Source organism: Triturus cristatus, chromosome 2_2 (genome assembly GCF_964204655.1).
Source record: "Triturus cristatus chromosome 2_2, aTriCri1.1, whole genome shotgun sequence".
NCBI lineage: Eukaryota > Metazoa > Chordata > Amphibia > Caudata > Salamandridae > Triturus > Triturus cristatus.
Window position 1 is genome coordinate 562,477,272 of NC_140582.1, and position 26,994 is coordinate 562,504,265.

The 26,994-nt window shown below is 50.1% G+C and overlaps 1 protein-coding gene across 1 annotated transcript in view; it reads right to left on the reverse strand.

Moving 5' to 3' along the window:
• Positions 1-26,994, reverse strand: part of ASIC5 (acid sensing ion channel subunit family member 5) — a 612,782-nt gene that overhangs the window by 238,662 nt on the left and 347,126 nt on the right. The window contains exon 6 of the mRNA XM_085641714.1: positions 23,016-23,163. Within this exon, the coding sequence (XP_085497840.1) occupies positions 23,016-23,163 (148 nt within the window). The remainder of the gene's footprint in view (positions 1-23,015; positions 23,164-26,994) is intronic.

Genomic DNA, 26,994 nt, shown 5'->3' on the forward strand with positions numbered 1-26,994 from the left:
GCACTCATCATTCTATTCCTATCGGCAGCCTTTGACATCATCTCCCACCCCAACCTAATCCAATGATTCCATGAAGCAGGCCTCCAGGAACCCACCCACAAATGGACCTGCTCCCTCCTTACCAGAAGAACCCAAACCATTAACATTTCCTCCTATGACTCTGAAGCACGACATCTTACTTGCGAAGTTCCCCAGGGCTCCTTGCTAAACCAGCGCTCTTCAACATTTACATGTCCCAGCTGGGCGACGCCATATGAGCTCACAACATAAACATTGTCACCTACGTCAACAACACGCAATTGGTACTGTCCTTCTCGAGTACCTCAAACACCTGCTACAGACCACCTGGATACCCTCACTTGTGATTAGTGTGCTATAAAATCACAGATAACATAGTGTAACATAACATAACATAATATAAGAGAACATAAAATAGAAATAGTTCACATAGGGTGGTGCTAGACTATGCAGCCAAAGAAGCATGAAAGGTAAGCTTGGGTCGGCCCTTACCAGAAAAAATGCCGGTGGTATTGCTACCTGCAGCTCAAGGAGATGCCTTTTCATTATAGGCATAAATTGATTTATTTAAGTTTTTACATTGCCTATACTATACTCCATAGGGCATTGCTAAAGTCACCCAGAGCAATGCTGTGATGTGTAAGAAGTGTAAAACGATCAATGCAGCTTTCCCATACATTACACGGGTATGTCCCCTAGAGTTTGCATATCGGACTGAGGCTTTTGAGTCCCTAAGCAGGATGATTGAATTTGAGATTGCTCCTTCCTATGAGATGGTGCAAATGGGGTTCCCAGATGCTATACTTCATAAAGGGTTCCAATTTGTATCAATGGCCCTTCTCTTGGCTAAAAGGTGGGTGGCAATGCAGTGGATGTGTCTCAGGGCCCCCGCCTTTGTGAAGGTGTTTCAGAACGTGTTGTACTGTAGTGCAGTAATGGATGTATATTGTGAAATAGTGAACCCAAAAGCATCCCAAAAGGCTTTGGGAACCATACAGAGCAATGTGCGGCAGAGAGAAGCAGAGACTATTACTATAATAATGTATAATACTGTTTTTTGTCCTGGATGTTGTCACACTGGTTGCTGAAGCTGTAATACGTATCTATGGGTGGGAGCAGTTACGAATTCAATAAACTAAATATATACCTTTTAATGTGATGATAGTAATAAAATGAGGCTGAGAAATGTGAAATATCATCAGATGCCACGAAAATTGTTCTGTTGTACTATAGAAAAAATATTTTAAAAAAACAAACGTTAAAAAACAGGCATTGGCTGTTACTCTTCCTCCTCATTGCACCTGAATCTCACTTCCTTTCTCCTGAAGTACTTCTCCTATGATGTTGTCCTCCTGGTCTCCTGTCACTCAAGAGGATGTTTCCACTGCGAGTTATCTTATAAAAAATGTAATTGCCTTCCTTGCAATGTCTTTGAAACAGGTATCTGTTATGCTGCTTAGGCAATGGTTATGCACCTTCTTCCAATATGCATGGAACCAGGTGCACTCAGTAGGTGGAGTGACTCCAATTCTGCACGTAATTACTCTAGCACACAGATGCCATCTAGAACTGATTTGTCTCTATCTTGTCACCTGCTCTGTCATATAATTATAGGAGTGGAAAAATGTATCACAGCACTGAAATCTGCTTTGACGACTGAATTGACATTTCCTGAGAAAGAGAGCTTAGCTTTTATGTTAACGCTGAGATATCTTGCTATAGTATATGAATGGTGATAGACCAGGCATTAGTCCATCAAGGTCCAGATCTGTTAATCACTAGGATGTACGTTTTAGTGCCATTGAACTGGTGGAAAATCGATCACATCTATGAATACATTAATATATGTGATCCATTAACAAAGCATTTTGTGAATTTGGTAGTGTCCCCTCCAACCCCATTTTCCAGTCCACTACATACATTCATTAACGGAGTTCAGATAGGCCTGGGCTAAAATTCCGTTCCGGTCGCGGAAATTGCGATAATTTGACATTTTCGCGTTCCTCGGAGAGCGCGAAAATGTCAACATTTCCGCAATCCGCATTTTACCGGAAATTTTTTGCTTGCTCACGCTGTAAAATTATACATTCTCGCGTGCGCGCGATCGCCTTACCTGAATCCCCGCGTTCGCCGACAAGTTTTCCCGATCCGGTCGCGTTCTCCATGAGATGTTGGATTGTTGGTAGCCATTTGCGCTGTCTCGCGCCCGCAGTGACATCATTCGTCGCGCGATCACGTCTTTCTTCTCGCGATCTTGCACCGCGAGCCAAGTGAAAACAAGATGGCCGCGCCCGCGAGCAACCACATGGGTAAGTTGGCGAGCCGCGACCATGCAGAAAATACCGCGAACGGGCGGAAAAAAACCTTTCGCATCTTCGCGATATTTCTGCGTGTTTGCGGAGATTTTTAACATTTTCGCGATAATTTGCGAAAGTGAATTTCGCAAATTCCGCCCACCCCTAAGTTCAGATAACATTTTATGTACTTTTAGTTTATGTCCCTTTTACAATGCTGCATGCCTCTCCGTGGATGCATGAGTGTCAAGTGGCTAGCTTTGGCGCAGGAAGAAACACTGCCATTTTACATGTACATGCGTTTCTTAAGTTGCCTTCTTTTTGACGTCACAATGACATTTGACATACATTTGGTTGCGTGAATACATATTTATATGCCAGCATATATACACTGTTTAAGCACAGTGCTGGAATCGTTCATCCTTTTCACTGTTCTTTATTGCTAATCACTTTTATCGGCTTCTGTCTGTTGATCATTGCAGTGAATATTTTTTATACAAGAATCAAAATGGTTCAATAAATATTGAAAACAACCCTTTGTGTATTTCTTGTGTATCTCTCAGAGTGACCGAGCAAAAAGGTTCTAGATCTGTAACCACGATTCCTTGGGGAGTCAGGGTTGTCATGTCCTGAGGTTGCCCAAACCATTTGTTACCTTACTAGGTTTAGGGGTACATATTGGGGCACTGTGAGCTAGCAGGTCCATAGGCTAGCATTTTCTGAGGGGGGTGCATGAAATCAGTCTGGCACCATCCCAATGTTTATCTTGTTCAACAAAAGAACATTTCCTACTGAGAAATTTGAAACCGTGTGACAGTAGAACCCTGAAGACCACATATAGAAATGCAAACAACGTATTCCAACTTTACTCCCAGTTATCTACACATTAAACTGTAAAATATTTAGTACCAAAACCCATACTTTAACCCCTTCTGTGCGCACGATGGCCGGGAGCCGTCGTGCGCAACAGTGCTAGTGTGCGCAGGACCGATCCCGGCCGTCCTGGCACATGGCACCGGAATCCCTCTAGTGCAGGCACCAGATGGATTTAATTTTCTCCCCTAAAGCCTTGGGAGCTGGGGAAGAGCATCCCCAGCTCTCGAGCACCCCCCTGCGTTTCTGTGAAATGACGATCAGCGCGTACGTCGCACTGACGTCATTTCATAGAAACCGAAACTGAAATGAGCCTTTAGGCTTATTTCAGTTTCACATCTACGTGCTCAGGGGGCTATCTCAGCCCCCTGAGCACGTAGAAAGACGAGAGGGATGTCATTGGAAGGGGGAGAACCTCCCCACTGGATCCCTGCTCGGGGACTGCCCCAGGAGGGCGATCCACAAGCAGGGATCCACCCACTAGACACCAGGGAGGGGGGGGCGGCCCCTTGGGCAAGGGCCTTTGCCCCCCCCAAAAAATTGGCCAAATTCTGACTTTCTGCCCCGAATCTGCCCCCCAGGGGGGCAGAAAGTCCACTAGACACCAGGGATTTTTTTGGGCAATTTGTTTTTGGTGGGGGCTGCCCAAAACGGAGCTTCCTATGCCCCCACTCCCGCCACAATTACAGACTTTCTGCCCCCCTGGGGGGCAAATGGGGGCCCACTAGACACCAGGGATTTTTTGGGGCATTTTTTATTAGGGCGGGGGATGCCCAAAACGGGCATGCCAATGCACCAACACCCACCACAATTACAGCCTTTCTGCTCCCCCTGGGTGGCAGATGGGGGCAGTAGTCCCCAATCTGCCTCCCCAGGGTGGCAGAAAGCCCACTAGATGCCAGGGATTTTTTTTAGGCAATTTAATTAGGGTGGGGGGCTGCCCAAAACAGGCATGCCAATACACCCACCTGCACCACAATTGCAGCCTTTCTGTCCCCCCTGGGGGGCAGAAAACCCACTACATGCCAGGATATTTGTTTGGGGGCAATTTGAATTAGGGTGGGGGCTGCCCAAAACGGTCATGCCAATGCCCCCACCCCCGCAAAAATTACAGTCTTTCTGCCCCCCTGGAGCACATGGGGAAGTAGACCCCAATCTGCCCCCCCGGGGGCAGAAAGCCCACTGGAACCAGGGATTTTTTGGGGAGCAATTTTAATTAGGGTGGGGGATGCCCAGAACAGGCATGCCAATGCCCCCACCCCCCACACAAATTACAGCCCTTTTGCCCCCCCAGGGGGCATATTGGAGCAGTAGCCTCTAATCTGCCCCCGGGGGGCAGAAAGCCCACTGGAAACCAGGGATTTTTTGGGCAATTACAATTAGGGGTGGCGCTGCCCAAAACGGGTATGCCAATGCCCCCCTGCAAAAATAACAGCCTTTTTGTCTCCCCTGGTGGGCAGATGGGGCAGTAGTCCCCAATCTGCCCCCCTGGTGGGGCAAAAAGCCCACTAGATGCCAGGGATTTTTATGGCCAATTGGAATCAGGCGTGGCGGCTGCTCAAAACGGGCATGCCAATGCCCCCACCCCCGCCTGCAAAAATTCCAGTCTTTCTGCCCCCCCGGGGGGCATATGGGAGCGGTGGCCCCCAATCTGCCCCCTTGGGGGCAGAAAGCAGACTAGAAAACATAGATTTTTTTATTTGTGTAGGGGTGGGGGCAGCCCAAAATGGGCATGACAATACCCCCAGCCCCCAGAGAAATCCCAGTCTTTCTGCCCCCCCAGGGGGCAGATGGGGGCAGTGGCCCCTGATTTGGGCCCCGGAGGGACAGAAAGCCCACTAGGCGCCAGCGATTACGCTGGCTTTATTTATGTATGGAGGTGGGGGCTGCTCAGAATGGGCATACCAATGAGGTGGGGACTGCCCAGAATGGGCATACTAATGCCTCCACCCACACAGAAAATAGCCACAGTCTTTCTACCCCCGTTGGGGGGGCATATTGGGGCAAACCCCCCCTACCCTCCCTGATTCCTCCCCAGGGCGGCAGAAAGCCCACTAGTCACAGACCTTTTTTTAGCAATGTGCCTACCCGTGGATTTTGGGCCCTAGCGCAGATGGCACAGAGGTAAACCCAGCAAACCTATACATTTTTTTAAACTAAACACTCAGGAGAATCCAGGATGGGGTAACTTGCCTGGCTCTTACCAGGTTCTGTTACCCAGAATCCCTTGCAAACCTCAAAATGTCTGCAAAAAACAAATTTTCCTGACATTTCTATGGTGCAAAGTTCTGGAATCTGCGTGGATCCACAAAATTCTACCCACCCCGTGTTCCCCAAAGTCTTAAAAATTTTACCTCACTTGTGTGGTTAGGCCTAGTGCCCGTGACAGGAAACGGTTCAAAACGCAAAGTGGACACACCACATTTTCACAGTGGAAACAGACCCTTTTTTTGCAAAGTACCTAGCTGTAGATTTTGAACCCTAGCTCTGCCGGCACCTTGGGAAACCTAGCAAACCTATACATTTTTGAAAACTAGACACCCAGGGAAATCCAGGATGGGGTGACTTGTCTGGCTCTCACCAGGTTCTGTTGCCCAGAATCCCTTGAAAATCTCAAAATTAGTTTTAAAAAACACATTTTTCTCAAATTTCTGTGGTGGTAAGTTCTGGAATCTGTGTGGATCCACAAAATTCCACCCACCCCACATTCCTCAAAGTCTTCCGAGAAAAACGGTACCTCACTTGTGTGGGTGGGTCAAGTACCTACGACAGGCAAGGGCCCAAAACCTATTGAGGCGACATCAAAATGACGTATCACACAACAACCTGGTTTTGCACAGGGGGTCGCATGAGCTTTTTGCCCCGGGTTCGGCGGCCATCTAGGGTAACCTACCAAACCCACACATTTCTGAAAACTAAACATCTGGGGGAGTCCAGCAAGGTATGGCTTGCATGGGTCCCCCAACATTTCCCTACCCAGAATCCCCTGTAAACCTCAAATTTTGCAGAACAAATAATATTTTCTCACATTTCTGTGTGAGAAAGTTGTAGGATCACCAGGCTGCCACAAATTTCCTACTACCCAGCATTCCTCCATGTTTCCCGATACAAATGGTACCTCACATTTGTGGGTAGGCATAGTGCCTGTAACAGGAAATGGCCCAAATCGTACTGTGGAGACTTCAAAATTACCTAGAACAAAACTACCTGGTTTTGGGGGGCACCTGCTTTTTTTGACCCCGGTCTCGCTGCCATCTAGGGAACCTACCAAACCCACACATTTCTGAAAACTAGACACCTGGGGGATTCCAATGAGGTATGGCGTGGATCCCCCACAGTTTCCCTACCCAGAATCCCCTGCAAACCTCAAATTGTGCCGAAAAAACATTTTCCATATATTTTTGTGTGAAATCACCGTGCCGGCACAAATGTTCTACCCCACAGCATTCTCCTTAGTGTCCCGAGTAAAATGATACCTCACTTGTGTGGGTGTCCAATGCAGAATTGACTAAAAACGATTTTTAGAGGGGCGTGGCTTGGGAGCCAGGCATGGCGGACGTGCCATCATAGAGCTCCGCTGGCCTGAGCCCGTTTAACTAATAATCTGATGTTTATCCTGATACCTGTACAACACTGTACCTGCGGAGTGCTAGTCGAGATTGCTGGGACCCCTGTGGCGGCGTATCGCGGCTGTGGTGAGCGGCATCAGTCCAGGCCAGGGGCCGGTGCGGTTGCGTCCTTGATGGAGACGGAGATCCATTGTGGGCCGAGCTGCGTAGGCTGTGTGGCGAGGGCCGCAGGTGGAGGATCTTGCCGCGTGCCCCACCGAGACGTCTGCAACCGATCTCCAAGCGACGATTCAGGAGTCTTGTAGAATCTTGTCGCTTGGAGGGGCCTGCCTGTGGGTGGATCGGTCCCCGGGCCCTGATCTTCCCCGAGCTGCTGCGGCCACAGGCCGCTCCCTTCTTCCCCTGTTCTCCCACAGATTGCGGTGGCCGTGTGCACTCTTGGTTCTCTGGGGCACACCAGATTCGGCCGGGGGCCTGGCTGGAGCTGCCTGCCCCTGGAGTTGCCGGCCCTGGCGGGGGGGCCTGGGCTTCAAGGCCACCTTACATCTACGCATAGGCCACCTTAAGGAGGCCTTGGGGGCGGAGTGCTTGCGGTGCCCAGAGCCGCGCGTATGCTGCCGGCTCCTGCGGACGGATGCATACCGCAGATAGGGGCTAGTATATAGCAGTGTATGCCTGTGCTCCCCTGTGGCCATCCTCCCTGGGCAGATTTGATTTGCCCGCCTATCCCTCCCGGATGCCTGCTGTTGTCCCGTAGCCCCTCGGAAATCCCCTGGGCTGGTGAGAAGTGGTGTCTTGGGTGGCGTGCTGCGGGGGCAAGGGCATTCTTCGGTGCCTCTAATCCCCATGCCGTGTTGGTGCTCCAGCTCCTCTGAAGGTGATCCGTGGAAGGTGCAACTATATTGGGGCCTACCATTTAAAGATCGGAATCGCAGCTGGCTGAGGTGGATGTCTGGGCTGGGGGGCTGGCGAGTCTGATCCCTTTAGGGGGACTGCTTCACTGTCTCTCCTTGGTGGCGGAAGTGGCTATGCTAGGCCTGGTGCGGTTTGCTGCCGGGAGGGTCAGATTCCGTGTGGCCCGACCTGGTGCCCTTGATCGGTCTGCGCCACTGCCCTTGGCCTGGCTGGCCCAGCATAGAGGAGCCCCTCCATCAGATATGGGCAGACGACGTAGCAGAAGGGAGTTCCATCCTATTTGGCTTACCTGCATTGGTCGTCTGTTCTAGGCCTGTTTCTCTGCCCGCCTCTCCGTTCCACAATGGGCAAAAACAAGCATGGGGCGGCGGGCCCAAAACAAAGCACAATGGACCATTATACCACTGTGCCCGCCAGGAGGGAGGGTGCTGAGGACCTGCCCCCCGACAATGCAACTCTGCTAGCGGCAATAAATCAATTGTGGACCGTGCTCAAAGCCCAGATCGGGGCGGTTGGATCCGAGGTTTCATTCCTCTGCCAGGACGTTCGGAGAGCTGTGGATCGGATTACAGATGCGGAGAGCAGACCAGGGTCTCCATGGTGGAAGACACGGTGCCCACCCTCCAGAAGAAGGTCGATAAACTCCCCATGGTCATGAAGGAGCTGGCATTGCGGGCCGAGGACGCAGAAGGCAGGGCGCGGCATAATAACATCCGCCTCGTGGACTTCCCGGAGGGCTTCGAGGGCACTTTGATGGAAGATTTCCTCTCTGGTTGGCTTAGGACATTACTGCCATCCGAGGCCATGGCCCCCTGCTTCATAATCGAGAGGGCCCACCTTGCCTTGACTTAGAAGCCACCCCCTGGGGAGCGCCCAAGGTCTGTGATCGCTAGGCTCCTCAACTACGCTGACCACGATGCCATCCTCCTCTTCACCCGGCTCGAGAAAGATAAAATGATATTCGATTCTCATCCAATCATGGTTTTCCCTGACTTCACCAGGATGGTGCAGCAGCAGCGTGAACCCTTTGCTGTGGCCAAGACACGGCTTCGGGAGCTGAACCTATCCAATGCACTATTATTCCCTGCCAGGATGAAAGTGATTTTTAATGACAAGACACATTTCTTTGACTCTCCGGAGGAGGTATTTGCATGTGCTGATAAGAGGCATACCCTCAAGCCACACTCGCCTCTGCCACTAGACTTTGACTCTTCGCAGGGGTCCCACAGGAGTGGCCAGCAGGATGGAGGCACATCACAGCGGCATCATAGATCCCGGTCTAACTGGCGTGCCCGTGGCCAATCCGAAACCACTGATTGAAACAGCTCCAGCCAGTTTGTTGCCTTACTGTTGTGGCTGTTGGTCATTACTGGGGTGATTTGGATCCAGAAGGTGCGGGGTCACTTTCATTGGCCTCTAGGCAGTGTTGGATAGGCTACGCCCCTTGACACTTTGGGTTATGTTGGGTAACGTTGGGTTGGGTGGGCTCCATTGGGGCAACTATCTGGGTCTTCATGTTTCGGGCCTGAGACACGATTCCTCCGCGACAGGTACTCCTTGTTTATGGAAGTATAGGGGTGGGGGAAGAGGGCGGGGGTTGTTGGGTTTTATGTACTTGGTTTCTTTGTTCTGCGCACCAGACACACTGTCATACGCTATGCCATAGTCCCTACACCACCCGACATACAGCTCAACGCTGGGGATGGCACGCAGCACCGGTAATTCTCCCCTGGGAGAACTTAATATAATCTCCTGGAATGTAAGGGGCTTACTGAACAAGATCAAACGGGGTGCGGAACTTCGCCTAGTGAAGCGGTATTCAGCGGACATCCTACTATTGCAGGAGACCCATCTCCTAGGTAACAAATCTCCTTGCCTCACCAGGTTTGGGTTCACCACTGTTTATCACTCTGGTTTTACAAGGGGCACGCGGGGCACAGCTGTTCTTATCCACCACCAAGTTCCGATCCACATTACACAACACTGGCTGGATCCCGGGGGCGCTTCACCGTAGTCTCTGGTACAGTGGCCGGTGAGCAGATGACCATCGGGAGTATATATGCCCCTCGCCCGCTGGGTCAAACGTTCATAGACAGAATCACACAGCTGTGGGGGGACCTTCCTGGTGGCTTGATGATTCTGGGTGGCGACTGGAACGACACAATGACTCCACAGGACAGATGGCGGGCGATGCCGCTCGACAGATCCCCTCCCGTTTCCAATTTAAATATACTCACACACACGTTGGGGTGGTCTGATTCTTGGCGAGCATTTCATCCCACAGAGTCGGGGTTCTCATACACGTCGGCTGTCCATCCTACGCTTTCACGCATTGATTACATTTTCCTCCCACACAGTTATATATATATAGAGTGGCGCACACATCCATTTTGCCGAAAGGCCTCTCTGACCATTCGCCAGTTCAGCCCAGGCTGCGCCTGCTCATCAACCAGACCCCGTACAGGTGGCGTATGTCCCCATGGCTCCTCCGGGATGCAAAGTAGCAGGAGACTTTACAATTGGCTATCACGGACTACCTTAGCTTCAACGTGGGTACTTCACCGTCACATATCACCATCTGGGAGGATCTTAAGCCTACGATTAGTGGGGCTGATATCACTTTTTGTACAGGTGAGAGGTGGCGACGTTTGGTGTGGGTGAGTGAGCTGGAAGACCATCAGGGCCAACTGCAGTCCCAAATGATGGAGGGATCTGACCCTAGTTCTCGCCGGAATCTCCTGCATGTCCAACAGCACCTTCACCAGCCCTATACCGACACTGCTAAAGAGGCGTGGCTGGCGACCCAGCACAGGATTTATCAGTGGGGTGAAAAATTCAGTCAAATGCTTCACAGGTTGTGCCAGATTCGGCCCCGGTGCAGGTTCCTCTCATGAAGGCCCAGGAGCGTGCCGCTTGCACCTCCCCTGAGGCCGTGGTCCAAGCCTTTGCTTCTTTCTACGCTGCTCTATATGAGGAGGGTGAGGTAATTGCTGCGCCCCATATAGATGAATTTCTTTCTGATATCGCAGGTTGTCGGACGAAGTGCGCGATTTGCTAGATGCCTGTTGGACTTGGCCCTTCTTGCAGGGTCATCCCTAAACTTGTTGCCTTCCTCCTGCATTTTTTCTGACCTGTTGTTGGCTGTTTTATGACTCTGGGCACCTTACCACTGCTGACCAGTGCTAAGGTGCATATGCTCTCCCTATGGTAAAGTGTATTATGTGAATTGACTTCCACGTTTGGCATATTTGGGTTACTGTCAGTCCCTTGTAGAGTGCACCAGGGGTGCCAAGGGCTTGTATATCCAAATGCTGCTAGTGGGCTTGCAGCACTGATTGTGCCACCCACCGAAGCAGCGGGGTAAAATGTGTCTAGGATCTGCCACTGCAGAACCTGTGCGCGGTCTGGTACTGTCGCGCTGACTGAGCAAGTGTCCCCACTTGCCAGTCCCTAAACCTTCCCTTAACTACATGTTAGTCACCCCTCTGGTAGGCCCAAGCGCAGGGTGCATTGTAGGCATAAGGTAGGACATGCCCTGATGTGTGTGGCATGTCTTAATAGTGAATTACAACCATTTTCGTTTTTCACTATTGAAGGCTACCTGCTCTCCCTAGGCCAGAATGGGCTGCTGGGATCGCTACACGCTGTGACCCCAGTGGACTCAGAGAGCATGGTAGAACGTCATGTTTAGTATGCCTGAACTCGGGATAATAAAATACATCTTTTAGTAAAGGTTATTTTAATATCCTGGGTTTGCAAATGCTACTTTTAGAAAGTTAGCCTTTGCGTGCCTGACCATCTCAGTCCGCCTCTGCTGTGGGTGTGTGTTCTGCCTAGCAACAGTACAGGAGCCGGGCTGGGGGATTCCAGGAGACAGGTTGGCTGCCAGGTGGTGGGTAGAGAGATCGCACCAGGATGGGTGGGAGGAGTCCACCCTGACTCTTGAATAGACCTGTGCTCTGCCACCACAAAGCCGGCTCCACCCCCTGTGGAGCGGCTGATGTCTCTGCCCTGCTGCTGAAAGGAAAGAGCCGAGTCACCAAAACAAAGTACTCCAGAACTGGACTGAGCCAGGCCCAGGCCCCCTGGCGCTAAAGAACAAAAGAATCCCTGTATAAAAGTAGGAGCCTGGCTCCTAAGAAATCAGATCCAGATTGAACCACGAAGGAACTCTGCCCGACTAGAAGGACCTGGAAGAAGCTGAAGGAGGAGTAACTTTCCCTGACCTGGGGGATTGGCCTGCAGTAGGTGCCTTGCTGAGGAAGGAGAGGAAAAAGACTAAAAGAGACTTTTGCACTTTGTTCTTCAACTATCTCCAAGGGCTTGGAAGAAGAGCTTGCCCCCTGAACTGAACCCCAGGACCAGTGGGTTCACCGTGTCTCCGCTCGTCTGAGAACTCGAGCCGTGTGCTTTCTCCCGCGGGAGTGCTCTGCGCACCTTGCCACCCCTCCTAGGGCTGTGACACCCAGAAGCCTGGCCGCCTCCCCTCGCCGAGAGCCCCGCTCTACCTGAGTCGCTCTGGACCCATCGAAGCTGGCCGCCCCGCTTCCCTGTCACCTGCCTGCCACTGGAGCGTGCCTGGTGCCCTCTCGCCCTCCCGCCGGATTTCGAATTGGGAAGTGAAATCAAGCCTCGGATGGCCGCCCGTACGTCGTAACGTATCCGGCCGCCCCGCTTCACCTCCCAGCCTGAGTCTGACCGTGCCGCCCTCCGCAGTGACCTCCCGCACAGTCCGTGTCGGGGGCCCTGGGCCGCACCTGTCTACCGAGAGCCGCCCGCTGAATTCTTGATCCGGAGACCCGCGAGGTGCAGAACCTGCATCTCCCCCGAAGACTCGTCCAAGCACATCGCACGTTCCCAGGTACAGTGAACTCTCTATCGGACTCGGGGTCCGCAACGTTCTGATTTCCCCGTATCACTGTACCCCGGGTGCCCTGCGCATCATCGTGACTGGACCGACTCAACCGAGCCCTGTGAAGCGCTCGTGATCGAACAAGTTACCCAAGAAAAGAACAGTGCCTAATTATCATCTTGTGGCTTCCATTTCGCAACCGTTATTTATGGTCTTGTACATGCCTGCGTAACAAAGAATCTTTTACATAAAGCATCCGTATTTTTGATACAACTTACGCCTGGTGTCCATTTGTGGGGGATCGTTGTGGTTTACTGTGTGTGATCATAAATGCTTAACTGACAAGCGCCCTGAAGTTTAGCCCTGACTGCTCGCGCCACACTACCTATAGGGTGAGCAAGGGTTGTTCTGAAGGGGTAATTCTCTCGCTCTGAATAGAAGGAGGGACCACTGCTTGTCACAAGTACCTACCTGTGCCAACCAGAGGTTCCCCATTCTAACATTGGTGGCAGTGGTGGGATTTCGAATTTGCATTTATGATTTACATACAGTGAATTATTGATCACCATGTAGAGCAGACCTATAACGCAGTCACAGATTGATTGACAGTTGTTGCTAAAGAAGAATCTCCACCTTAAGAAACCATGCCTAGCTCAGTCAAGAGAGGCAGGGCGTCCTCTATATTCTCTGGAGTTGATGACATCGATTGGGAGCCAGAGGCACTGAGGAAGTGCACAAATGATGTCCTGAAAGGATATCTCTCCAAGTACAGAATTAAGCAAAGTGGACTAGGCACCAAGAATCAGTACGTGAAAGCGCTGAGAGCCTGGCACGAATCAAAGTTCCCAGAGAATGCACGGGAGGTGATACCCCCAGAAGGTGCTTCTAAGCCTGGCAGAGGCCTATCGCCAGAGGAGATGGCCGACAGGAGGGCTGCAAGAGCACATGAAGTGGAGATGGCAAAACTGAGAATGGAAATGGAAAGACAAAGGCTGGCCATGGAGCATGAAGTAAGAATGAGGGAGTTGGATCTCGAGGACAAGAGTTTAGACAACTTTCCCTCTGGTGGCAGCAATATTGAAATTTATAGTGCTGAGAGAGTAGTACGCACACCCAGAGATGTGGCACCTGACTTGAAGGAGGGGGTTGACATACACCAGGAGGTTAAAGGGCATGAGGTAGCTCCAGTAGTGCGCAGTATCCCTGAAGGGAATAGGGTATATGGCGCAGGGGTTCATAGTCCTAGTGGAGGGAAGGACACTCTACTGACTCTAGCTGAGAGGTGCAGGGAGGGGGGTTCCCCCAAAATTGAAGTCCTGGTGGGTGAGTGTGAAGACCGCCCAGAAGAGTGTGGGTTGTGTGACAGAGACAGTCAGGTACTGTCTTGCCAGTCTCAGGAGAGTGGTGTGGAGTACGTGTGTGAGGCACTGGATGGTAAGGTGAAGGATAGTTTGCTTAACCCTGCTAGGGGGCTGTGTGATCCAATTGTGGGAGAGCATATTGTAAGTCCCTGTTTTCCAGAGCTATGCCAACACCTGTGTGAGGGTGAGTTCTCTGACCGCAGAGAGCCCACATTGGAGGCAGACCTTTTGGTGGATTCCAGAGGGTCTGGAGAGGCATTGGGGAGTGACCCCGTGGGGAGTGGCTCAGGTATCTTCCAACCCAGAGTGGCGGAAGTGGTGCAGAGTAGCCCAGCTAGGTCCCCTGGTAGTGGGAGGGGTGTAGGGGCTCACGTCCTGTCTCAGTGGAGAAGGAGTGAGTGTGGTGCTGCGTGCCCCCAGGTGCCCGAAACCCAGTCTCAGAGCCTGGATGGTTCTTTAAGGGAACACCAGGCGGGGAGCCTAGGCTGTCCTGATGGTCCGCCCGTTGAGGGGGATCCCCTAGTGTCTAGTGGACGGGGAGTGTCTGTAAGCAGGCCTCCCCCGGTTCTGGTATCTGGCAGTACCGCTCCAGTTGGGAGGGTGCAGAAGTCCAGAGTGAGGGGTGAGAGGGGGAAAGAGTCCCCAGTGGAGGAACCATTGGGTCAGGGGCCAGATAGAAGGGCAGCATCACCAGTAAAGGACCATGGTGACATCACTTCTGTCCTGGGGGATCTTCAGGCACTGTCAGATGGACAGGGGTCAGGAGATCAGCGCCAGGCAGACTGTCACACGACACATGAGTTATGTGTCACCCTCAGGGGGGGCATGCATGCTCCCCGGGAAGTCCTGGTGCGCCAGGCAAGCGTTCAACCGCTTGGGTTGGTCCCAGGGTTGGGAAGCCAGGTTCAGGTGTTATCTGACCTGGAGGGTGGGACAACTGTAATCAGTGTCCTGACCCAGGTCGCTTCTAGGGGTACCACTCCAGTTGGGAGTGTGCAGTACTCTGGAAGGGGGTGCAGAGGGAGGGAGTCCTCGCCTCTGACCCCGGCTCAGCTGAAGGGTTTAGACCCTAGGTTGGAGGGCCAGGTTCAGGGTGTCCCCCGTGACCTGGACGCCCAGTTGCAGGATAGAACCCCTGAACTGGTGGGTGAATTGCGCAAGACACCTGCCACAGGTGCCCTGGCAATTCTGGAAGGGGGTACCACTCAAGGTGGGAGGGTACGGAGCCCCAAGGAGGAGGACCGGGTGCGGGAGAGACCACCCCAGTCTTTAGTCCATCCGCCGGGTACAGTCCTGGGGCTGGTGGGCCCGTGCCAGGATATCATACCTGACCTGACAAGGGGGAGAATGGACAAAGGGTGCCAAGCCCCTGGGGCTACTGCCCCCCGCTCCCTTGCGCCACAGAGGTTTGAGAGCCCTGAGAGGCATACGGCCTGGGTCTCATCCCTGACTACTGTCAGTGGCCACTGTAACATTTTGCTGTCTATCTGTTGGGACACACCTGTGGGCCAGTTAAGGTTAGGTGTTGCACAGGTGGTGTCCACAGGTGAGGAGAAGGGTTCCCCAGGGATTGGCCTGGTGGGCCCTGAGAGTATGTACAGAGGACGTCCAATAGGTTTAGATTGGCGTAGAACTGGAGTCTGCCCCTGCAGTTGCGGGCCAGGTCCTTGTTCTATCGCCCCAAGCAAGGAAGACCATCACGGTGGTGATTGGTCTACCCTGCGTTTTGGCTGGAAGGGGGTTGTGTTGGACTTGGCCCTTCTTGCAGGGTCATCCCTAAACTTGTTGCCTTCCTCCTGCATTTTTTCTGACCTGGTGTTGGCTGTTTTATGACTCTGGGCACCTTACCACTGCTGACCAGTGCTAAGGTGCATATGCTCTCCCTATGGTAAAGTGTATTATGTGAATTGACTTCCACGTTTGGCATATTTGGGTTACTGTCAGTCCCTTGTAGAGTGCACCAGGGGTGCCAAGGGCTTGTATATCCAAATGCTGCTAGTGGGCTTGCAGCACTGATTGTGCCACCCACCGAAGCAGCGGGGTAAAATGTGTCTAGGATCTGCCACTGCAGAACCTGTGCGCGGTCTGGTACTGTCGGGCTGACTGAGCAAGTGTCCCCACTTGCCAGTCCCTAAACCTTCCCTTAACTACATGTTAGTCACCCCTCTGGTAGGCCCAAGCGCAGGGTGCATTGTAGGCATAAGGTAGGACATGCCCTGATGTGTGTGGCATGTATTAATAGTGAATTACAACCATTTTCGTTTCTTACTATTGAAGGCTACCTGCTCTCCCTAGGCCAGAATGGGCTGCTGGGATCGCTACACGCTGTGACCCCAGTGGACTCAGAGAGCATGGTAGAACGTCATGTTTAGTATGCCTGAACTCGGGATAATAAAATACATCTTTTAGTAAAGGTTATTTTAATATCCTGGGTTTGCAAATGCTACTTTTAGAAAGTTAGCCTTTGCGTGCCTGACCATCTCAGTCCGCCTCTGCTGTGGGTGTGTGTTCTGCCTAGCAACAGTACAGGAGCCGGGCTGGGGTATTCCAGGAGACAGGTTGGCTGCCAGGTGGTGGGTAGAGAGATTGCACCAGGATGGGTGGGAGTAGCCCACCCTGACTCTTGAATAGACCTGTGCTCTGCCACCACAAAGCCGGCTCTGCCCCCTGTGGAGCGGCTGATGTCTCTGCCCTGCTGCTGAAAGGAAAGAGCCGAGTCACCAAAACAAAGTACTCCAGAACTGGACTGAGCCAGGCCCAGGCCCCCTGGCGCTAAAGAACAAAAGAATCCCTGTATAAAAGTAGGAGCCTGGCTCCTAAGAAATCAGATCCAGATTGAACCACGAAGGAACTCTGCCCGACTAGAAGGACCTGGAAGAAGCTGAAGGAGGAGTAACTTTCCCTGACCTGGGGGATTGGCCTGCAGTAGGTGCCTTGCTGAGGAAGGAGAGGAAAAAGACTAAAAGAGACTTTTGCACTTTGTTCTTCAACTATCTCCAAGGGCTTGGAAGAAGAGATTGCCCCCTGAACTGAACCCCAGGACCAGTGGGTTCACCGTGTCTCCGCTCGTCTGAGAACTCGAGCCGTGTGCTTTCTCCCGCCGGAGTGCTCTGCGCACCTTGCCACCCTCCTAGGGCCGTGACACCCAGAAGCCTGGCCGCCTCCCCTCGCCGAGAGCCCCGCTCTACCTGAGTCGCTCTGGACCCATCGAGTCTGGCCGCCCCGCTTCCCTGTCACCTGCCTGCCACTGGAGCGTGCCTGGTGCCCTCTCGCCCTCCCGCCAGATTTCGAATTGGGAAGTGAAATCAAGCCTCGGACGGCCGCCCGCACGTCGTAACGTATCCGGCCGCCCCGCTTCACCTCCCAGCCTGAGTCTGACCGTGCCACCCTCCGCAGTGACCTCCCGCACAGTCCGTGTCGGGGGCCCTGGGCCGCACCTGTCTACCGAGAGCGGCCCGCTGAATTCTTGATCCGGAGACCCGCGAGGTGCAGAACCTGCATCTCCCCCGAAGACTCGTCCAAGCACATCGCACGTTCCCAGGTACAGTAAACTCTCTATCGGACTCGGGGTCCGCAACGTTCTGATTTTCCCGTATCACTGTACCCCGGGTGCCCTGCGCATCATCGTGACTGGACCGACTCAACCGAGCCCTGTGAAGCGCTCGTGATCGAACAAGTTACCCAAGAAAAGAACAGTGCCTAATTATCATCTTGTGGCTTCCATTTCGCAACCGTTATTTATGGTCTTGTACATGCCTGCGTAACAAAGAATCTTTTACATGAAGCATCCGTATTTTTGATACAACTTACGCCTGGTGTCCATTTGTGAGGGATCGCTGTGGTTTACTGTGTGTGATCATAAATGCTTAACTGACTAGCGCCCTGAAGTTTAGTCCTGACTGCTCGCGCCACACTACCTATAGGGTGAGCAGGGGTTGTTCTGAAGGGGTAATTCTTTCGCCCTGAATAGAAGGAGGGACCACTGCTTGTCACAAGTACCTACCTGTGCCAACCAGAGGTTCCCCATTCTAACAATGCCCCAATCACGACGGACGACCTACGAGCGGCGCTGGCTAATATCCTCCCAGGTCGGGCTCCAGGCCTGAACGGGTTTCCCAGTGACTTTCTGTGTCCACATATAGCAACCTTGGGTCCTTACATACTCAAGGCATTGCATGAAGCCCTGGAACAGCGCATTCTGCCACCGGACTGGCGACATGCTGAAATTGTCATTTCCCTCAAACCTGGTCATCCCCCGGAAGACCTGGGCTCCTATCGCCCCATTTCATTGTGGAACTTTGAACCCAAGCTCCTCGGTAAAGTCCTGGCCGACCGCTTTCGCACTTGTATTAAAGACCTCGTCCATCTGGACCAGGCAGGCTTCATGCCACAACGCTCCACTAGACATAATATCAGGCGAGCCCACAATGCCATGACGGGAGACGCCAGTTTAGGTCGTCCCGCAGCAGGCTTGTTAGCTGATATCGACAAGGCATTCGACTCGCTGAGTTGGACCTACCTTTTGAAGCTCCTTGCAGACGTCAATCTAGACCCACGGTTCATTGTGTACGCAAAGCTGTTGTATACAGACCTGACTGCCTCGGTGCGTGTGACCGGATGTTGTTCAGACCCCTTCCCCATACGTAGGGGTACGCGTCCAGGATGCCCCCTGTCCCCGCTCTACTTCGCCCTGGCGATAGAGCCCCTGGTGGCGTGGGTGCGTCAAGACCCTAAATTAAAGGACTAGACTGATCACTCGAGCATTCCGACAGAATTGCGCTGTACGCAGATGATGCTCTGTTCTTTCTTGTCCGGCCTGTGGTCCTCGGGCCACGTGTCCTCCAGATCCTTCGCATATTTGGAAAGACCTCCAGTCTCTTTGTGAACCCGTCCAAATCCACGCTTTTCCCTATCCATGGAGAACAAAGGAACCAGTCCTGGGCTTCGTAGTTAATCACAGCAGCATCTGGCTTTAAATACCTTGGGGTCTACATTTCACAATGGCCCACCGTCGCCTGGACTCACAATATTGCTCTGCTGCTGCTGGCCGCTCGCAACTAGATGACAATTTGGTCCCAGCTACCCCTATTGTTGTACTGTAGGTCAGCGACTTTTAAAATGGTGTCCTTGCCGCGCATACTCTATAAGCTCCAGAATTAACCATACCCTATCCCCCCGTCGTGGTTTACTCAGCTCAATGCCCTTTTGAATAAATTCCTCTGGCAGGGGCGCGCGATCCGTGTGGCGCTCTGGACAAGTACACAATCCACGTATTGTGGGGGTATAGCTGCTGCGGCTGTTCGGGCGTACAACTCCGCCTCTCACCTTCTGGTGATCAATGAATGGTGGTATGGATCCCAAGCAGATCCGGCCTATGCTGTGGAGCGGATCGCCATGGTGGTCACACCTTTGCTTCATCTCCTATATAGCAGCGCGTCCTTAGATGCACTCCTGCCGGCTTGTCAGATAGTCATCCAGACATGGAGGCGGGTGGTTCGGTCCATGGGTTGGTGCCACTCCCCTCTGGCAAGGTACCCACCTACGGTTGGTCTCGACGCTCGAGGGATTCGGCACATGGGACCTTATTGGTATCTCCATGCTTGGAGATATTACACAGGGGACCACTCTTAAATCCTTTCAGAGGCTGCAATTGGATTTTGATCTTCACAAGTCGCAGTTCCATCGCTACTTACAGCTCTGCCATGCCCTGACCCCCCTGCTACGGCAGCTAGAGGCCCTACCTGAGTTTTATCCGTTGGAAGGTTGCCTGTTGATGGGGGATATTAGGGCTCATAAAATCCGGCAAATCTATCAGACACTCATCACACATACCAAGACCTCAATCCACAAAACCCGGGAGGCATGGGCTGCTGACCTGCCGGCCCTTACAGACAATGACTGGGGCCAAGGCTTTGGCTAGTCCTCGATATGCATCCGTGTCTACCAGATACATACTAATCCAGTTCAAATATCTCCAGAGGGTGTATTACACTCTCCATAGACTCTGGAAAATGGGAGCTATTCAATCTCCGATCTGTCTCCGCTGCCAAGTGGATGATGGCTCATTCTTACACATGGTGTGGGACTGCGTGGTGGTTCTGCCGTTCTGGTCGAGCGTGGTGTCCTGCCTTGGCCGTGTCCTGGCGTGGGATATCCTGTTAGACCCTAGACTGGCGCTTTTACACAGGACATTGGGGGGAATCGCTACAAAATACATCTTTTATTCCTGGGCCTCACCTTAGCCAAGCATGACATAGCGCAACATTGGAAGGACTCGGCCCCCCCGGATTCACCACCTGGAAAAAAGCACTGGACAGATGCATGTCTGCAGAGGTCGCATTGTTTCAGGCGAGGGGTTGCCCACAGAAGCATGGAAAGATATGGTCCTGGTGGGCCGCCTATAGAGGCATCGAATTGCCCCCTGTGTCGCAGGCTACTGCTCGTGACCCCATTGAACAATTAGCGGTGAATAATTTACCTGTTTAGTGTCCTGTTGTTCATGAAACGTAGTTGGGAACTTTTTAGGCATTTACTTGTTTCCTAAGTATGTATGGTGCACTTAGGGGTGTGGGGGGTTTCATGTTTCCCTGGTCTAATGTTTTGCAGGCATCCAGAGTTATCACTTGATGTGCTTCCTCTGTATTTTCATTGTTGAGCTTGCCCATATGGTACGATAACATTTCAATAAAAGTTGTTGATAAAAAAAAACCATTAAAAAATGTAGCACTTAGAATTGTCAGTGCTATACCCCTAATCCCTTTGTTTCGGGCTCTTCCCAGTCACAGGCCCTTGCCCCACCCACATAAGTGAGTTATCATTTTACTCAGGAGACTGAGTGGGGTAGGACATTTGTGCCGGCACGGTGATTCCACCCAAAAGTATGTGGAAAATGTGTTTTTTTCAGCTAAATTTGAGGTTTGCAGGATATTCTGGGTAGGAAAACATTAGCGGATCAACGCAAGCCATACCTTGCTGGACTACCCCGGGTGTCTAGTTTTCAGAAATGTGTGGGTTTGGTAGGTTTCCATAGATGGCCGCCGAGTCCGTGGCCAAAAAACATGGAACCCCCTTGCAAAACCAGGTTGTTTTGTGATAGGTAATTTTGATGTTGGCTCAATAGGTTTTGGGCCCTTGCCTGTCACAGGTACTTGACCCACCCACACGAGTGAGGTATAATTTTTATCACGAGACCAGGGGGAACGCTGGGTGGTAGGAAATTTGTGGATCCACGTAGATTCCAGAACTTTCCCAGAGAGAAATTTGAGAAAAAAGTGATTTTTCAGTTAAATTTGAGGTTTGCAGGGGATTCTGGGTAGGGAAATGTTGGGGGACCCACGCAAGCCATACCTTGCTGGACTCTCCTGGGTGTCTAGTTTGCAGAAATGTGTGGGTTTGGTAGGTTTCCCTAAATGACCGCTGAACCCGGGGCCAAAAACTCATGGGACCCCCCCTTGCAAAACCAGGTTGTTTTGTAATAGGTCATTTTGATGACACCTCAATAGGTTTTGGGCTCTTGCCTCTCGCGGGTACTTGACCTACCCATACAAGTGAGGTACCATTTTTCTCAGAAGACTTTGGAGAATGCGGGGTGGGTGGGATTTTGTATTTGTAGATCCACACAGATTCCAGAACTTTCCACCACAGAAATGTGAGGAAATTGTGTTTTTTTTTTTTACAAATGTTTAGGTTTGCAAGGGATTCTGGGTAACAGAACCTGGTGAGAGCCAGTAAAGTCACCCCATCCTTGATTACCCTGCGTGTCTAGTTTAAAAAAATGTATAGGTTTGCAAGGTTTCCCTAGGTGCCGGCAGAGCTAGGGTTTAAAATCTACAGCTAGGCACTTTGCAAAAAAAGAGTCAGTTTTCACTGTAAAAAATAAAAAAACAAGTGTGTCCACGTTGCATTTTGAGCCGTTTCCTGTCGCAGGCATGAGGGCTACCCACACAAGTGAGGTACCATTTTTATCAGAAGACCTAGGGTAACACAGAATTGTAGAGCAACTGTTATTACCTATTGACTTTTGATGCTTTTCTGCCTTCCAAATAAAAGACAATGTGTAAAAAAGAAGTCATTTTGTAAAATGACCTATAATTCTCATGCTAGTATGGGAAATGTGCAAATATCTTCTGTTTTTAAACTCTATTTTTTTTCCAATTTCAGAAATACATAGGTGTCTTTCATACCGTTGTTTCCATGTATAAATTTTCCCAAATTAATTGCTATATACCCAGTACATAATAAAAAACCATTGCAAGACACTGCTCCATTATTGGCTCTGGGTTTGTCGGATTCTTGGTGAACCTACATGTCCTATATATCCCCACAACCAGAAAGGACCAGCAGATGTAATGGTATTTTGCTTTCAAACAGCTGTCATAATTAGAAGAAGTTACAGGTGAAAACGTTGACACAAATGGCTGTTTTTATAAAACTAATTTTCCATATTTCCTATATTCAACTGTTAGTTTCTATAAAGAAACCTTGAAGGATCTACACAAATGACCCCTTGCTGAATTCAGAATTTTGCTTCTTTTCTAAAATGTATAGCTTTCCAGGATCCATTATTGCTTTCATACCCATTTCTACCATTAACTGGAAGGAGGTTGAAAGGACAAAAAATATCAAAAATAGGCTATGTCCCAGAATAATGCAAAAACTGTGTAAACAATTTTGGCTTTCTGACAAATGTCTGCTTGTCCCTGAAATCTGGGAAAATATTGATGTCAGCCCCAAAACCCCTTTGTTGATACCATTTACAGGGGGAAAAAAACCCCGCTTTCATCTGTAGCCCTTTTTCCAATTTTTAAACCAAAAAAAATTGTAGCTATATTTTGGGTTATTTCTGGGTCCCCTCCAGGGAAATCCACAAACCCTGGGTACATTTAGAATCCCCATGATGTTGGAAGAAAAGGACGCAAATTTGGCATGGATACCTTATGTGGTCAAAAAGTTACAGGGGCCTAAGTGCGAACTACCCCAAATAGCCAAAAAAAGGCTTAGCACAGCGGGGAAAAGGCCTAGCAGCGAAGGGGTTAATTAAATCAAATTTTTACCTCAAAATCAGGTGCTATACTCCATGAGAGGGAGTTGTTTACATAAACTAAATTGCATAACCTATTACGCATTTGCCTACCTGGTAATAAAAAAGGTAAACATCCACAGTGTTTTCCTATGTATCTGGCCTTACATTCTTGTAAGCATCCATAGGTATTGTAGACAGGATGATATTTCAGTTTCAAATTCGGGTTACATTCTCCCCAAGGGTATTCTTGTATTATTGTCTGAAAATATATAAAAAGCATATTAATTTCAAGTGTGTGCTTTGGATATCAATGAAAGGAATTTAGTTAAACCTCTGTCATGCATATTCATCCTAAAATATCTTTTTTGACCCAATTTACATTAAAATATTCTAATATAGTCACATAAAACGAAGACATTAAAAGAAAATATAAATTAAAACAAGGTTTGATAGTAAAATAAAGAGTTATGATGCAAGATAAAGACAAAAATAATTTAATAGCCATGATGTGTCTTAAAATACTACTGTTAAGGAGAACATACTGCAAAGATTTAAGCTACTAACAACCGTAAATTCCAAAAGTCCTCTTCAATCTTTGCATCATATGTTAGTAATATCGTTCTACAATTATAAAATGCAGCACACAAAATATATTTGGTTACATTACAGGTTTTATATTGTCATTTTAGGCATACACCGAGGGGGATATGCTCAAGAAAGTGTGATAACTACCGCAAAAGTAGCTTAACGCAACTCTTTACATCGCAGTCTATCGCAGGAAAATAACACTGTCTTAACGTGGTAGTCACAACACGGTGGCCCCATGCGATAGACCTACCACAACGCGTCAAATGAAAACATTAAAATCCACGCAACGTCGCAAAAATGCAAAACACCGATGCGCAAAAAACGGCGATGACGCAAATTGCGATACAAAAATCTGCGAAAACCAGCCACAGGCCTGCAATCCCCACGCGACATGCAGGAAAATGCACTATAAAAGTTGGAAAAAAAACACATACAAAAGCCAAACAACAGTGAAGCACAATGGTGTCAGCCAGAGCAAGTGCAGAGGACAACCAGAACCCCACAAGCCCCCCCGGAGGACCAGCCTGGGACCTCGGGGTCAGGGAAGGGCAAGGAGAAGAAGAGTAGGAAGAAAAGTTTCAGTCCGCAGGAAAACAGGATCCTGATAACAGAGGTGATAGAACACCATCAACTACTGTTTGTCACCTCCACTGTGTCAATGGCAACTAAAAATGGAATATGGCAGACCATCGTGGACAAGGTGGCACACATGCACAATTAAGCATAGCACATCTGCCGTCCAATATTTATCTTACGCGGTGCGGAGACTTTGATGTATGAGTGTCAGACGTAGCTGGCAGCTCAACTGACTTATCTTGCATATTAAAGTGTCTACCTACCCTGGGATAATAAAATCGACATAGACTACTTACGATCTGATTTGTCAACTTTGGATTTATCTAATTTGACTCTCATCTTAAAAGGAGGCGGATGTGAGTTTTTCCGGTTTGGTTAAAATTTCCCTTTTTTGGCATTTGAACCGCAAGGACGACTAGAACTAGCTCTGCATGAAGTTTGCTGCCTATATTATGATTACCCCAGCTTTTTATTGGTTTGAGATTTCCTTGCTTCTTTTTCTGGTCCTGAGGAAGGTGGTTCTCCACCGAAACGCGTGTAGACCAAGTATCATCTTTGAGGAGTGATCCCTGGAGACACAGTGTCATCAGATACAGTCCTTTGATCTGTTCTGCCTCCATCTACCAATTTATTGGACCCCCTTTATGATTGAATTCTATATTGCTGTTTTTAATAAGTATCAGGATGTATGAAGAATGGTTGGAGTAGTGAATGTGGTGAGAATGTACTTTGGCTGGTAGCTGTGGGGTTGTTTCATTCAATTAATGATTACTTTGTTTATGATAAAGTGTTATGTGAATTTGTGATTTTTGATTAACTTTCAATTGTTATTTGAATGTGTATATATGTGTATCTTTTCAATTGAATCTATTTAAATAATATCAAGTGTTACAATTGTGCTTTTTTGATCATTTAAAAAAGAAAAAAAAAACAACAATAAATATGAGTTTAAAGTAGCTTTTTGTATTTATTCTAATGTATTTAATGTTAATGATAGTTGCTGGCAGGACAGAACCTGAAAAGGTCTGATTGAAAGCAATATAGGTCTAGATAGAGGTCCTTTGTCGGCCAGCCAGAGCAAGTGCAGAGGACAACCAGAACCCCACAAGACCCCCGGATAACCAGCCTGGGACCTCGGGGTCAGGGAAGGGCAAGGATAAGAAGAGTAGGAAGAAAAGTTTCAGTCCGCAGAAAAACAGGATCCTGATAACAGAGGTGATAGAACACCATCAAATACTATTTGTCACCTCCACTGTGTCACTGGCAACTAAAAATGGAATATGGCAGACCATCGTGGACAAGGTGGCACACATGCACAATTAAGCATAGCACATCTGCGGACAAACCATGCCCCAGATGCCCTACTCCCACCAAGAGACCAATGCACAAGTATGCAATATCACAGCACTGTATAAGCATAGAAGTCAGAGGCACACCGCATGTAAGGGATAAGGGGCAGCCAAATCAGAGCTGCAGGGGTGACTCCCCTCAAATGCGGTACATACACATTACATGCAGAGCACATCAACATTGACAACGATGTGGCACAATCCGCAACACATCCACAACAGAACAGAGGACACAACTGGTGCCACTTGTGGGCAGAAACTGGCCAATCACATATGGCATCACAGGGAAATCTGAGTTGACAATGTACTAGTACAAACACACATCTGTGATGTTGTCAAAATGTCCACTGTACCCCATCAAATAGTCAGCTCCCAACAAACAGTCACAATGTACACTGTCATGCAGTTTGAATGTAAATATGTAAAATGTGTCAACATACATGGGAACACAATGTTAAACTGCATCTCCCCTTCACATTGCAGAGGGAGAATCAACACCTCCTGGAGAGCAGTCCCAACCTCTCTTCTCTGATGACGAAGAGGACCACCACACCTTCGACTCCAATGCCCTTCAACAGCTCGTGGAGACCCTCCGCAGCCCACTTCCAGGAGCAAGGCAGCCCAGCCCAGGGCACCCACCACCACGGTTGCCAGGAGAAGCTGGTTGAACAGGTGCAGGTGGGTTTGACTGCATGGCAGACAAACTAGACGCCATACGTGGGTGGATAAGTCCCATCAGGGACCACTCACAGTCCCTAACGGACACTGGCAGTCCACTCCATGCCCACAAATGAAGCATGACTGACATCGCCAGAGTCCTGACTCCGAGACAAGAACGACTGTCTGGTCAGAGTGGCTCCAGCGAGCTCGCCCGGGAGTTGGAACTCATGCGGAGGCTCACGGAGACCATGGAGCGGACGAGGGCGGAAAGAGCGGCTGCCATGGCTGCACACGAGCGAGAGGTAGCTGGGTCCCTCAATGCCATAAATACCCTTATCATGGCATTGCTGCCACAAGGCCTGGTGCTGATGCACGCTGATGCTACCACTCCATCCACATCTCCGGCCCCTGATGTGTCAGTGCCACACAGTGCGGCACACATTCCACCTCCGGCCCCTGAGGTGTCACTGCCACATAGTGCTGGAGACAGAACACCACCACCCACATGTGAGGCACATGAAACAGCAGAGGACAAAGATGCAGATTAATATGCCCTTGTGGTCAGAAGGAAGCGGTAGCATTCATCTCCGCCATATGGCCTGTTTCTGCTTGGTTCTGCCCTCTGCATCATCACCTTCCACTGTCCCCCAATGCACTCTGCGACACTCACCTTGGACATCAACATGGACTGCCATATTCTGTTTGGTCACCAATGACACAGCTATCAGACTGCGGACCGAACTCCTCCTCTTCTGATGTACTTGTCATTCCCTGAAGGACTCTGGCTGGCCCTCCACGGGCTCACAATGTAAAGTGAGGTTTGCATGGCCTTACCCTGCTCCAGCTATGACACTCCATTGAATGTGAATTAAACATTCATTGTCATACCGATGTGTCATGTCTATAATCTTGCAAGT